General features: G+C 28.0%; 5 protein-coding genes and 1 long non-coding RNA gene across 7 annotated transcripts in view; 4 read left to right on the top strand and 2 right to left on the bottom strand.

Annotated features, from left to right (window-relative positions):
- Positions 1–12975, bottom strand: part of LOC143422601 (uncharacterized) — a 64931-nt gene that overhangs the window by 5144 nt on the left and 46812 nt on the right. The gene's annotated exons all lie outside the window — the stretch shown is intronic.
- On the top strand, positions 88–1141 carry LOC143423090 (26S proteasome non-ATPase regulatory subunit 9). Its single transcript, XM_076894161.1, has 4 exons — positions 88–233; positions 375–474; positions 554–738; positions 822–1141. The coding sequence occupies exons 1-4, from the start codon at positions 123–125 to the stop codon at positions 1047–1049; spliced, it is 624 nt and encodes a 207-aa protein (XP_076750276.1). The 5' UTR covers positions 88–122; the 3' UTR covers positions 1050–1141.
- LOC143423091 (uncharacterized) lies at positions 1139–2051 on the top strand. The gene is made up of 3 exons (XM_076894162.1): positions 1139–1387; positions 1449–1790; positions 1849–2051. Exons 1-3 carry the CDS (start codon positions 1313–1315, stop codon positions 1885–1887), a joined length of 456 nt encoding a protein of 151 aa, XP_076750277.1. The 5' UTR covers positions 1139–1312; the 3' UTR covers positions 1888–2051.
- Uvrag (UV-resistance associated gene) lies at positions 2456–7225 on the top strand. Of its 2 annotated transcripts, XM_076893869.1 has the most exons (10): positions 2456–2471; positions 2792–2921; positions 3230–3434; positions 3580–4167; positions 4254–4426; positions 4528–4754; positions 5012–5182; positions 5662–6615; positions 6710–6776; positions 6856–7225. In XM_076893869.1, the coding sequence occupies exons 2-10, from the start codon at positions 2817–2819 to the stop codon at positions 7045–7047; spliced, it is 2682 nt and encodes an 893-aa protein (XP_076749984.1). In that variant the 5' UTR covers positions 2456–2471; positions 2792–2816; the 3' UTR covers positions 7048–7225. The 2 variants fall into 2 exon arrangements, with proteins under 2 accessions (XP_076749984.1, XP_076749985.1); XM_076893870.1 differs by lacking the exons at positions 2456–2471; positions 6710–6776 and having other exon boundaries at positions 2507–2921; positions 6856–7020.
- Positions 8484–10343, bottom strand: LOC143423065 (retinol dehydrogenase 11). Its single transcript, XM_076894130.1, has 5 exons — positions 9950–10343; positions 9572–9860; positions 9224–9459; positions 8843–9140; positions 8484–8768 (listed from the first exon to the last, which is right to left on the bottom strand). Exons 2-5 carry the CDS (start codon positions 9842–9844, stop codon positions 8595–8597), a joined length of 981 nt encoding a protein of 326 aa, XP_076750245.1. The 5' UTR covers positions 9845–9860; positions 9950–10343; the 3' UTR covers positions 8484–8594.
- On the top strand, positions 11051–12958 carry Svip (small VCP interacting protein). The gene is made up of 3 exons (XM_076893794.1): positions 11051–11380; positions 11469–11636; positions 12123–12958. The coding sequence occupies exons 1-3, from the start codon at positions 11315–11317 to the stop codon at positions 12135–12137; spliced, it is 249 nt and encodes an 82-aa protein (XP_076749909.1). The 5' UTR covers positions 11051–11314; the 3' UTR covers positions 12138–12958.

Raw genomic sequence — 12975 nt, 5'->3', positions numbered from 1 at the left:
ACGTGTTGTTAAATATTAGGAATGTTGAAATAAAATTTGTTTTCACACATTTAAATACTTAAATAGGCGGGTATAATAAGTACCTTCCTATCGATTTACTACATACGTCACTGTAAACGAAAATGGTGATCGACATGGAGTTGCAGGAAGCAAAGGATCACGTTCTTCAGCTTATGAAAGATAAAGATAAAATTGAATCCGATTTGAAGGCTTTAAAAGAAATCCTAGATGTTGTATGTATATTAATATACATTAAGAATTACATTAGAGGTTTCTCGAATCGTGTCACTAAAAATATGCTCTCTTTCGCAACAGAATAATCTGTCAAATTTTTGCAAGAATGATCGAATGTTTATATACTATGTAAATTGCAGAATCATGTTGGCATGGATGATCCACTTGTGGACAGCGAAGGGTATCCGCGAAACGACATTGATGTCTATCAAGTCAGACATACAAGATATAAGATAATATGTACGTGAAAATAATTACACAATTTTCTCGCCTGAAATTTTACAACCTCAAACTTATTAATTTGTTCTTAAGTAACTAGGTCTCAGAAACGATCATAAAGCATTGATGAAGAAAATAGAGGAGGGTTTACACAAAGTGCACGCTCTAGCAGGGAATCAATCAGAAACTTCTACCGCAGCTGCAATTAATGTTCAAGATATTACGCAGTTGGATCCTTTCTTAAGGGTGAATTTAGTATCACCAGGTTCTCCAGCTGAAGCAGCGGTAAGAAACATATTTCAAGCCTCTATAATGAAACATGTAAAAGTGATAACTACCTATTTCATTAAATGTTCAATTTTACATAGGGAATCCAAGTGGAAGATCTTATCTTGGAGTTTGGTTCTATTGACTGTCGAAATTTTAAATCATTGAAAGATATTGCGACATTGGTACAAAACAGTAGATATAAAACAGTCAATGTGAAAATTAAACGTGGATCTAATGTCATAGCCTTGACATTAATTCCACGTCCCTGGCTTGGTAATGGTCTCCTGGGTTGCAATGTAATACCTATAGAGACAGTTGAGAGATAAATTCATTTCAGAAATTTTATATTTATAATAATATATTGATTTTGTGTGTATATTATCAATAAAAGGATATTTATAAATTGTTCCATTTGCAATCATTGTGTTAACATTTTTTCATTGTTTGATAACCTTGGGGGTAGCATTAAGGAAATGTTAAATGTATAATCCCAAGATGATGGTCATTTAAACCTTGAAATTTAATATACATAATCTGTTACTGCAAATTCTTGTTCGAGTATTTAAAGTGTTAGAGCTGGTATAAAAACATGCAGATTCTAAGGAGTAACCAGTGGCAAGATAAGAAGCAACAAAACAGTGGCAAGATGCATTTTCCATTGATTGTAAGTTATAATTTATACATATAGTAATATTTGTTGCTTATAAAAATTTCACCTTACATAGGCGATACTCAGTTTAATTGGTTGCGTATGTCAAGTATTAAGTCAAGCTAATACTTACGAATATACTGACCAACGTCCATGGTCAGTTATTTATACCTTACATCCATTTTACAATTCTGAAACATTATTTGAGGTATGGCGCGGAGACAAGAATATCGATATTTCTAGCAATCTAGCAACTATAGCTCCACACGAACAAGAACAGACAGTTTTATATTCTAATGATGTTCAACGTAATGGTACAAACTTAAAGTCACAAGATAATCTATCTTATCTTTTAAGTGAAACAAAAAACATAAATGAAGAACAATTGTCAAAAAATAGACAATGGCTTTCCAGTTACGTAAGTATTTATAATAACAATTTTAAACTCTTGTTATAATAGAATTTCAATGTTACAGAGAAACAGACATAAAGATATGAATCTTCAAAATGAGTAACAAGATACTGTCTGGCTATTAACTGGTTTTACATTCTGATGGAATTATACCATGCATTTACATTTTACATTTTAGTATTGCTATACCTTGGTATTGAATTGTAGAAAATGTGCTTTTAGAAAATTTTATTAAACTAATTCATGTGCAAATTATGGATATTCTTATTTCTAATTCCTAGTAAACAATTATAATATATATGTATATATGTATAGTCTAACTATGTCTAGTATAAACAATTTTATAAAAAACTTTTAAACAAAAATTGTATGATATTAAAAGAACGATAGTTTAGAAGTGTAAAGGTAAAGTAGATAATAAATTTATACGATATAAAGCAAGCATTTCACGTAACATTATTGTGTATACACTATTGTATAAAATACTTGCACAACTCATTTTTATCTTTCGAAGGACGTTATGAAGAATGGTATTTCTATCTATAATAGAGTATTTTATGACGCTGTCGGCATTGAAATGAATCTATTGCTGATAAAACGACTGCTTATATCGCTATGTTCTGCGCCACAGAATATCGTATCATAGATGGGAATACCATTTACTAGAGCGTCCTTTGGATAGTAAGAGTGAGTGAGATGAACAAGCATTATACATATTTAGTGTCAATGCGAAAAACTGTCAAAACTTAGAAAATCATAATGTTTTATAACGGATCTACGTTTAGTTAAGAGAAATAATAATCGTTAACAAATAGAATTAATAAGATTTAATTTTTATGCTAGAGAAATACAATTATTCTACATTATTTCTCATTGTTTACCCAAGTTTTAATAACATATACACTTGTATAACCTAAAAGCTGACTATAATTTTAAATATTATTTAAATTCTGTCATGTAATTATACTGTATCTGTAGATTACTCTATTTTCTTTTAATTGTATTAGTTGTACGGTATTATGAAAGTATACAATGGAGGTTTCAGAGACCAGAAACCTTGTTAGAGATTTAGATTTAACCTTACAACCTCGTATCGCTCCACGGTATAAAACTTGGCTTCCTTTAGCTACACAACAGGTAATTACTCCTACAGAAATTATTCATACGGTGTTTTTAGTTGTCCAAATTTTACATATTATAAATTCACAGTAGTAACCAGTAATGATTGATTTTTAATACAAATAAAGCTCTGAAACATATATAATAATTTATAATACTGTGTACAAAATATGTTTTCTTTTTACATAATCTAAATTACTTTAAATAATTAGAAATAAATTTCATTATCATCACCGTAGCATTTATTTATGTTTTATTATGTTATATAGATTATAAGACTTTATGGATATGCTAATTTAATGTTTATCTTAATAAATGATTTTCAGTTAAGGCTTAGGAATCTTATACAAGTGATAGGATGTAATCTAAAACCAAATGTGAATAATGAAGTTTACTGGTTTTATTATACCTTGCATAGAACAAGTATGTCTTCTCCTTTATACACAAGCGAAGCAATTGATAATATGAATCCAAGATGGTCAAATCTTGAAGTACCAACTATGCATGCCACCGGCTACTCTACTGCCAGTGGTGAGCTTTATAATCTGTTAGTACCTTAAATGTAATCGTGTGTTTATAGGTATATCTAAAATTTAATTTTTGTAATTATACATATTGTAATGTATTCTATGACTTTCTATTTCTACTAAATGAAAAGATATATTTCTTTTGGCAGAAGTTATTATACGATTATGGAAAAGGACAATTGTGGATAACATAACTACTGATGTAACTGTATTTACATGGGGCATATTTTTTACTGGCTTAGCATATATCGGCCCAAAATTGCCAAATAATTTAGAAGTTATTTTAAAAGAAAATTCTCTAATTTTTCAATTTCATGGTGGTTTTTTCACTCCAGTATATTGTTTTATTGAAGCTCCTGAGTTAAAAAGGTATCTGCGAATAAAAGTTAATGCATCTGAAATAAAAGACAGTTACACTGTCAGTAAGCTCGGTAGTTTAAGGAATAAAATGCAAGCACTAAAACAGCAGACAGAATCAGTACAGGTACTTCGGATGCGAATTGCTTCTGGTGATAGCTTTCACACTCCAAAGTACCTTCAATCTTCATTAAATAGATTATTTCAACCTCGTAAAGTGAACAGGGAGAAAAAAGCTGAAATAATAAAAATACGTAAAGAATTAGAGATGGCAAAATTTAGAACAAAATTGTTAGAACAAGAAAGGGCAAGGAAAATGGGAGAATTAAGAATATTAAATCAAATGCATTCTAGTATTATGGAAGAGAATCAAGATTATGGTACTAACTGTCAAATAACATACTTAATAAGATATTTTAATGTAATTAAAATAACTCTGACTGATTCATTTATATTCTATGTATAGGTTCAGATTTAATGGAAAAATATAGAGAACTGTACAAAGACATTGAAAAACTACATGAATGGCGGCAAAATCAAATAGATACAAGAGAAACGTATGTTCAGTTGAGTAGTCAACTTGCTCATAGAAGAAGACAATTGATCTCAGAATTAAGCTTAATATACCCTATTTCTCAGGTACACATGACATTTTACAAGATATTAAATTGCATAAAAAAATAATATAAAATAATATAAATAAATGTATTAAAATAAGTAAATGTATTTACATGCAACAGGATGGGAATGAAAAATTTAGAATACATGACGTTCATTTACCAGATAGTGAAAGTTTAGAATTATCAAATGATACTGAGGTCGCTGTAGCATTGGGATTTGTTGCACATACTACACAAATGATTGCCAATTTTCTTAATATACCAGCTAGATATCCTATTGTACATTATGGATCACGTAGTAAAGTCATAGATCATATTACTGAAAATCTACCCGATAATGAAAGACAGTAAGTTATTTATTTTTGTTCATTTCTCAATTTCTATTTATATTATTGAGCTTTGTTTTGCTCAACTCTTTTCAATTAAGATATCATATGATAGAAGAGATAACTCATGAGTTTTAACAATGTACACAGCAGAAGTTTAATCTATCTAAATTTATATATGTTTTGATAAGTAATTCAACATTTTAAAGAGTATTTTAATCATTACATTCAGTTCAGTATACAGACCAAATGACTGCAATCTAGTTATACTTTTACAGATTTCCTTTATTTGCTCGAAGTAAAGATAAATTACAGTTTCGTTATGCTGTTTACTTACTCAATAAAAATATAGCTCAATTAAGATGGTATTGCGGCCTTCCAACAACGGACTTAAGGGCAACACTTCCGAATCTTGCTACACTGATTAATATTAAACCAAATCAATCGCAGTAAGTTACAGCATAATCATAATTAAATTACACAAGGTATTTGTCAGGATTTTATAAAAACTTTGTTAAATGTATTCTACAATTAAAAATACAATTAAAATATGATATAACAAAAAGTAAATGCTTTATTAACAAGTTACAATAAAAATATTAATCATAAAGAACACCATAATGCTTTTCTTTTTAGTTAATAAGCAATATTCTAGATAATAGATTGATTGAAGGTAGCCCAATCTTTTGACCTCCTAGGCTGTGATTTTAAGTCACAGAAATATATATTCTATAGGTACAGCATTTATATACATATACTTGAAATTTAATATTTAACTTCTTAGTAAAGCATTTATAGGCTTTTTCTTATATAATATTTCAATTTTATTTTAGAATGTAAAATACAGTTGTAAGGTTTATATGGAAACCTGAGAGGCAATTTCTTCATTCAAACATTTTTTAATTAAGAAATTGTTTTTCTTTTGTAGTTTGGATAATTCAAAACGTACATACTCTGCTTCATCATTGGATATTGAAGTAGGAAATAGTAAACAAAGTCTAACGCCACCAATACAGAAAATAATATTTGAAAAATGTCATCGATCTTCACAGTCCATGAGTCAATTGAAAAGCATAAAATCTTCTCTCGGTTCTTCTTTAGATCAAGGTCTAGATAAACCTGTACAGTCACTTGTTCTAGGCAGTCAATCGAAACGAATTTGTAAATCTGAAGAAAGTGCCATAGACAATAAAATGCTGGTACTAGCAAAAGACAGATCAAGCAATAGTAGTAGTGAAACTTTAAATAACGCTATTTTAAATAATATAAACGATACAAACGTTAAAGAAAGCCCTGAGGTGAACAATGAAATCGAAATAGAAAACAATATCGAAGTCATGATACCAACATCAGTATCGAAGTCAACCAATGTTACAGATAGTTTCGAAGGTTCAGTTAGTGTAAGAGATAGAAGCTCCAATTCTATAAGTAGTTGTGAAATGGCACTTAATAGTAGCCAAAATGGAGATGATAGTTCGAACGATAATAACATAATCAAGAAAGACGAAGCTGGAGAGTTTATTTCAGTTACTAACAAAGTCTTAATAAATGTCAACGATGTTGTAAATAATAGTTTAAAAAATGGAAAGCATAGCGAAGAATGTAATTCAGAAAATGAAGCTCCACAAGATTGTGATAATCCTAGAACATTAGTTAATGAAAAAAGTTGCGATATTCAAGAACATGCAACTATTGCAACCGAATCTTTAACGCATAGTAAGGAACATTTCGCTAAGTCGTGTTTGTCATTAGATGACATAATATGTTGTACTTATGAAGAAATTGAGAAGAAACAGAGGACAAGTTCTATTTGTAGTTATCCAGAAGAATGTTCTTCACCGAAAGGTCTAAATTCCCGAAAACGATATAATTCTGAGTCAAAGTAAGGTCTTATTAAAATACATGTATATAAATAATATGTGTATGTTTGTATACGTGCGTGTATAATAACTGTTAAATGATCATTTTTCATGAAGGCAAGATGGAATGGATTCTTTACATTCTAAAAATTGGTGCCGTAATAATACGAGTAGAGAATCAATGGTAAATATATACATATAAATTCTTGTTTATAAATGTATTATTTTACTTGTTATTAATTTAATTTTTACTATTATTCCAGTTGGAAGCGGAACTAATACAAACAGCGCAGAAGACGGATTGTTATGCGTACGACGAAAGGAATAAATGTGACTTTCAAGCATCAAGCGAATACATGGACATTATTAGACGTAGTTCAGAAAATGTATATGCACGCACTGAAGCTTTAGCCAACAAGAAAACCAGTTTTAAAGTTATGAAACCGCGACTGTAATATTTGCATTCTAAAATTTAACGAAGTGCTGTTAATTATTGTGTAATAGTTGATATCTAAATGCACTAGACTAAATAAAAATACAGTGCATGTCATATAGAAAAAATTAAATTGATATGAATGCTAACGTTACATGAAAAACGAAAACCAAATCATCTTGTACATTTTTTTCATTATAAAATATATATAAAAGTTTATATTTATTACATAATAAATTATATATTTTTTGTTAAGTAGAAAATAAATTAATTGCAATTGATGTGTTAAAAATATGTGCTATAAGTTTATATTGCATTTTCTAATTTTTAAATTCAATGAAAAATTTAAGTATAATGTATATACATTTCAGATAATATTATATTTATGTATAATAAATTTCAGTATGCGTGTGTGTATATTTGAATTTTTTATGCATGCGTGCGCGCGGGCGCGTGTGCAATATATGATAAATCGTACAATTAATAATTGTGTTTCCTATCGACTGTGTAATATTGAAAAATATGAGAAAAAATTTCATAAGAATGATTCCTACATATAATATTAACATATGTTTATATTTTTTTAATTATTATGTTACTATGTGATATCTTTAGCATTCCTATATTCAGGTAATATTATTGAATTTACATATATATTTAATAGGGGTTTCGACATACTTAAAACTGAATTCAATGGTATTAATGGAAATTACTATAGTATGCAAAAATTAGATTGTTGATTCTAATACTTTTGTCATAAAACATTCTAATATTTATGCAAACTATGTGTAAGAGGACCAATTGAAACAGTAAAAAGTTATTATTTAATTAAAATACCTTTGTATTAAACATGTGATATAAAATTCATAATCTAAGAATAATGATATTTAATGGAGGAAAACATACAGAAAATAAATTGTTGTTTTATTGTTACAATAAAGTATTTCGTTATAAAAAAAAAGGAAGAGTAGAAGAACGTTAAGTTTGTTATGGAACGTGGCACGTTTTGAATTTTCATTTAAAAACTATATTTAATTATTCCTTACGAATACTACCCTTGCTAAAAATTAATGTAACATATATATTTTGTTCAATTACACAATGAAAATGGAGTATGTTATTTTTTATAAAACATGGTGATATGATATTCTATAAGTTAATTTAGGGTAAGTATATGCCTTTTACTGTCTACCATTGTGTAATATAATTCAATCACAATGAATAGTATATTAAAATATTATATACATATCTGCACACTATAGTACAGAAATGCAATTACAAAATCGCTATTCTTCTTGACGGCGTCAACACTTTTATTTTTCCTGCAGTTTTAAGTATTTAATAAAATTTGACATTTTTTCAACGTTTTAGTGTTTTACAAAATTATATAGTAATATTTTATTCATAACAGTAAGAACAAAAATGTTGCTATTTCTTACAAGATCTATGGCAATAGTTTCTTAAGATTGACTATATTATTACGTTATATTTCCATATAAAAATAAATATTGAATGGCCATTGAGTATATTAAAAGTAAACTAATATGTATATGTTATGCATAAAAATGTTCACTTTAAAGTATCATTAATTCTGGTTAATTTTTCACTCAAATCCCACAAGCGTAGCGCTATATCAGGATCTAAATTCTTTTTTGAGACATAAAGTTTACAATCACGGTAAATATTACCACTTTCGTTAGATATAGATGGCTCTATTGCACAGTGTAACACAGTTTGCGCACCCTGTAATAAAAATACAAATATGAATGCAGTAGGCACCTAAAAGATTAAGATATATAATGTATGACAATATTTACCTGATTTGCAGTACGTAAAAATAATAGAGCAACAGGAGAAAAAATAATATAATGGAACCAACTTCTTTTAACGTTTCTGAATAGTCCTGTATAAGTAAATCCAGGACATACCATGTAGACATTAACACCACTATTTTCTAATCGTTTTGCGAGTTCAATACCAAAATAAGTATTTGCTAATTTCGAATTGCAATAAGCAGGATTCATGCGCCCTTTGATTGTCAATCCTTTCTCACCATTTAGATTTGAAAAATCAATTGTCCCAGATTCAAAAAGCTTGGACGTCACAATAATAATTCTATTGTCAGAAAGCAGCATTAAATATAAACAACTTACAAATTTGCAAAATTATCTAAATAAATATTTTACTTTGTTACATACCTGCTTGGCGTATTTTTTTTCAAATGATCTAAAAGTAAATTTGTTAATAAAAAGTGACCTAAATGATTTATTCCGAAATGAATCTCAAATCCATCTTCAGTTAAAGCGTGTTCTTTGAAAGGAACATATACTCCAGCATTATTAATTAATACATGAACCTCTGCAAAGTTTTTTATTACTTCTGTAGCAAATTCTCTGATCGATTGGAACGATGCCAGATTTAATTGCATTGGTATCTAAAAACATGCATAATAATATATTTTGTTATTAGTTGTTATGTTAATGTATATTGTGTATTATTTTTAATAATTGTTAGAGACAGAGAGGCAATTAAAAAATGATATTTACCAATTCTCCTGTAGATATTTGACTACGTATTTCAGATATAGCACTTCGAGCATTTTGTAAATTTCTACAAGCTAGAATAATTGTAGCTTTCCTTTTAGCCAATTCCTTTACTGTTTCTTTACCGATACCCGAGTTAGCACCTGTCACAATAAATACTCGACCTTGTAAACAATCTGTATTTTTGCATTTCCCCCATATACTTTCACGACATTTTCGTAGTAGTCCGATAAATAATACTACCGGCAAAATGATGTAACACCACGAAGATACCATATTTGCTTGTCAGGAACTATAATAATGCATATAGCTTTCAAACATTTAAGTTAAAAACAATTTGCGTACAATGATTAATCAAAATGAAATACTGTTGATACATACATACTTATGTCCTGTAGTATGTATATATATGTACGTATATATATATTTACTACTTATAAACAAAGAAGTAACAGAATTTTAGAGATCCTTTCGTCTTACAATAAAACCTTGTTTATCACATATTTCGATGCTAGATTTATACTTCACAGATTATACTTTCTTGCAAAAACAAAGATTGTAACTGAGTATGCCTGTAACAATCATAATCTTTATTATATTCTTATTTTCATATTGTTAAGGTTTTAGGATTTCATAGATGAAGACGAGAAAACTAGTTGCTTGTCCAATAAATTGTTGATTTAATTTATAATTGGAATAAAATTAGAAAAAAGAACATTCAGTTCCATGCCGCACGCCATTCCATACAACACAACTTAATAAGATACACTCTAGACTCTGTGCTTTTACTCCAAACCAGCACACAACTATCTGGTGGAGTACACAGGAACTATACGCAGTTTATTTGTAATTTAACTGGGAATCATTCTTATAACCAGATAGAAAACGAAAGTGCTCAATATCTTCCCGGATTTCATTGTCCCGAGGAAAGCGTTGCATCGTGCGACCTTTCCTAAAAAGAGTACAGATCTATCTCTGATTAAGAAGGATAAAAATATCTCCAATACTATTGTATTTTATAGGTTGAGCTAAATTTTAAACTTTTTAAAGCCATATAAGGTGACCAGCAATCCTTTTCAATAGAATCGTCCTTATTTCGTACAATTGACTTGCGCCAAAATGCTAAATAATGTTTCGTAACATTTTGAGTTTCATTTTAAGTTTCAATTGTTAAAACTCTTATTTGTAGGCATTATTTTCATGCAAAATTTCAATTGAATCCGGTGTGATATGTTTCCAGAAGTACAACCGAATCTATTTGTTACATGTATAATTGTTGTACTTTTTCGAATAAACACAATTCTGACGTAATAAATACATATAATCAAGCTCTTTTAAGTTTTTAAGTAATTGCAAAAAATGATTGGTAAAGGATAGACCAATGAGTGACTCATCATAATTAATTATCCCACCATTATTGCTGTTTTGCTTTCTAAAGAAGTTATACAAGAAGTATATAATAATTGTAGGACTCTGTTTAATAAACGGAATTCTATCAAAATTTTGTGTAAATTAAGTGCCATGATCCAAATATTTTGTTATAGTCATTATATATTGTAAAATACCTGTAAATATATACTTGAAAATACCTGTTAAGTGGCAACTCTTATCATTTATGTGATCATATGAAAATCAAAGAGTTATTTATTTGAAGAAGTTTAAGCACACATAAGAAACAAAATTATTATAACACAAATATATAAATTTATCTTCTTAACTCTGTAATAAAATTTAATTATATCTATCATGGGAAATTTATGTTTATCTTGTTGTAAAGAATCATCTTCATGTGAGGATTTAACGCCAGATTTGGTAAGATTTTTAACTGTTTAGGTTATTCAAGTTTTATACTTATTTTTATTCTTACTCTTGCACGACGTTTTTGCACATATGTCTTCAGGAAACTAGAAGAAGGAAGCAGATGGAAGCTGCACAGAGAAGGATTGCTGAGCAACAAACTCGAGGTATTAAAAATGTTGATGCTGTTAGAAGACAAGAAAGATTAGATCAATTACGTGATAAACGCCAAGAACAAGCTGGTAATATGAGTGAACAAAGTAATTTGAAGGTAAGGTGTTCAATTTTTCCACTGTTTATAAATATATATTGTGTATATATATTTTTGTATACATATAATACTTATGCGAGTAATATAAAGTAAATATTTGAAAAATGAAAGGATAGATCTTCATAAAATAAGTAAACAAGTTATCCTTGCATTGTAAAGTACTTCTTGAACCTATTAAGTGAGTAATATAACATATAAATGGCTTTTTTTTCACGAATCAAGATAAAATTATTGTATTAATATTGTACCACCAATATGTGGACTTTTAATAATTAGTCCAATCTTTTCTAGTCATCTCAATTCTTCAAGATTTTTCAAGATCAACATTCTTTCTTTACATTTTTCAAGTCTTTACTGTAGTATTATTTATGTAGTAGCATTACTACATTTATATATTTCCAATAAAATAAAGTATTTATGAGAATTAAATCTTTAGTAAATTTGTATAGTACTATAATGTAATAAACATTTCATTGTTTATTTTAGTGGCAAGTAAGTTAATGAACGAATTGGATGGAAACTAATTTGGTTTATCTGTAAATGTGTATTACAAAACATACAATTATTGTCTAAACTAAGGTTATTAATGATATACACAATGCACAAATGATGTGTACCATACGTGTGTACCAATGGTGTGTGACACTGTATCTTAATTAAATATTGAAAACAGATTTGCATTTTTTGAAATTTAAGTATTGAAAGATTTATACACATGTATACATACACACAAACACAGACATATATATGTATGTTTTTATATTATGTTCTCTATAGTGCCTTAAATACTAATTATAGTAATATTTTATATGATATACAATTGAGAGTATAATTATAAAGCGATTAAGTATGTCAGGAAAGTATAGACACAATGTTATGAACAATTATCATTACAGGTAAATGGTATTTGTTTAGATATTACTGATATTTTTTATATTCCAACACTAAAGATGTCACATGCTTTAACTTTTTAATTAGTAATAATATATTATTAATATTGTTATGAAGAATGTTATTTGTTTGTTGTTATTGAATATATTGTTACTAAAAGATATGTTTTCATAATGTTAACTCAATAGAGATTTATTTATATGGCATATTTAGTAATGAAATTCCAAGCAATTTAATATTTTTTAAAAATTTCTTTCTACAATAAGACAATTGTATGATACAAGGCTAATGACATATTTAAATTATATTTATTTTCTATAATGCAACAAACGCGTTTAGAAATATATAGAATTATTTTGTTAATTATTAAGTGTATAGAATTACTTAAAAATTATATTTTTGTTTTTAATAAATATATTAAAGAGGTTTAAATCGTTTTGTAACGAAA

The sequence above is a fragment of the Xylocopa sonorina genome, chromosome 4 (genome assembly GCF_050948175.1).
Source record: "Xylocopa sonorina isolate GNS202 chromosome 4, iyXylSono1_principal, whole genome shotgun sequence".
Taxonomy (NCBI): Eukaryota; Metazoa; Arthropoda; class Insecta; order Hymenoptera; family Apidae; genus Xylocopa; species Xylocopa sonorina.
This window is presented reverse-complemented; position numbering and strand designations above follow the sequence as displayed.

Bases quoted from the DNA above. Each gene is read 5' to 3' on its own strand.
- LOC143423090 (XM_076894161.1), top strand. From the start codon at position 123: ATGGTGATCGACATGGAGTTGCAGGAAGCAAAGGATCACGTTCTTCAG. The intron at 475-553 runs GTACGTGAAAAT...TTAAGTAACTAG, and splicing joins TACAAGATATAAGATAATAT to GTCTCAGAAACGATCATAAA. The intron at 739-821 runs GTAAGAAACATA...AATTTTACATAG, and splicing joins GTTCTCCAGCTGAAGCAGCG to GGAATCCAAGTGGAAGATCT.
- LOC143423091 (XM_076894162.1), top strand. From the start codon at position 1,313: ATGCAGATTCTAAGGAGTAACCAGTGGCAAGATAAGAAGCAACAAAAC. The intron at 1,388-1,448 runs GTAAGTTATAAT...CACCTTACATAG, and splicing joins AGATGCATTTTCCATTGATT to GCGATACTCAGTTTAATTGG. The intron at 1,791-1,848 runs GTAAGTATTTAT...TCAATGTTACAG, and splicing joins GACAATGGCTTTCCAGTTAC to AGAAACAGACATAAAGATAT.
- Uvrag (XM_076893869.1), top strand. From the start codon at position 2,817: ATGGAGGTTTCAGAGACCAGAAACCTTGTTAGAGATTTAGATTTAACC. The intron at 5,183-5,661 runs GTAAGTTACAGC...TTTCTTTTGTAG, and splicing joins ATTAAACCAAATCAATCGCA to TTTGGATAATTCAAAACGTA. The intron at 6,777-6,855 runs GTAAATATATAC...CTATTATTCCAG, and splicing joins ATACGAGTAGAGAATCAATG to TTGGAAGCGGAACTAATACA.
- LOC143423065 (XM_076894130.1), bottom strand. From the start codon at position 9,844: ATGGTATCTTCGTGGTGTTACATCATTTTGCCGGTAGTATTATTTATC. The intron at 9,460-9,571 runs GTAAATATCATT...GCATGTTTTTAG, and splicing joins AAATATCTACAGGAGAATTG to ATACCAATGCAATTAAATCT. The intron at 9,141-9,223 runs GTATGTAACAAA...TTCTGACAATAG, and splicing joins AAAAAAAATACGCCAAGCAG to AATTATTATTGTGACGTCCA.
- Svip (XM_076893794.1), top strand. From the start codon at position 11,315: ATGGGAAATTTATGTTTATCTTGTTGTAAAGAATCATCTTCATGTGAG. The intron at 11,381-11,468 runs GTAAGATTTTTA...ATATGTCTTCAG, and splicing joins AGGATTTAACGCCAGATTTG to GAAACTAGAAGAAGGAAGCA.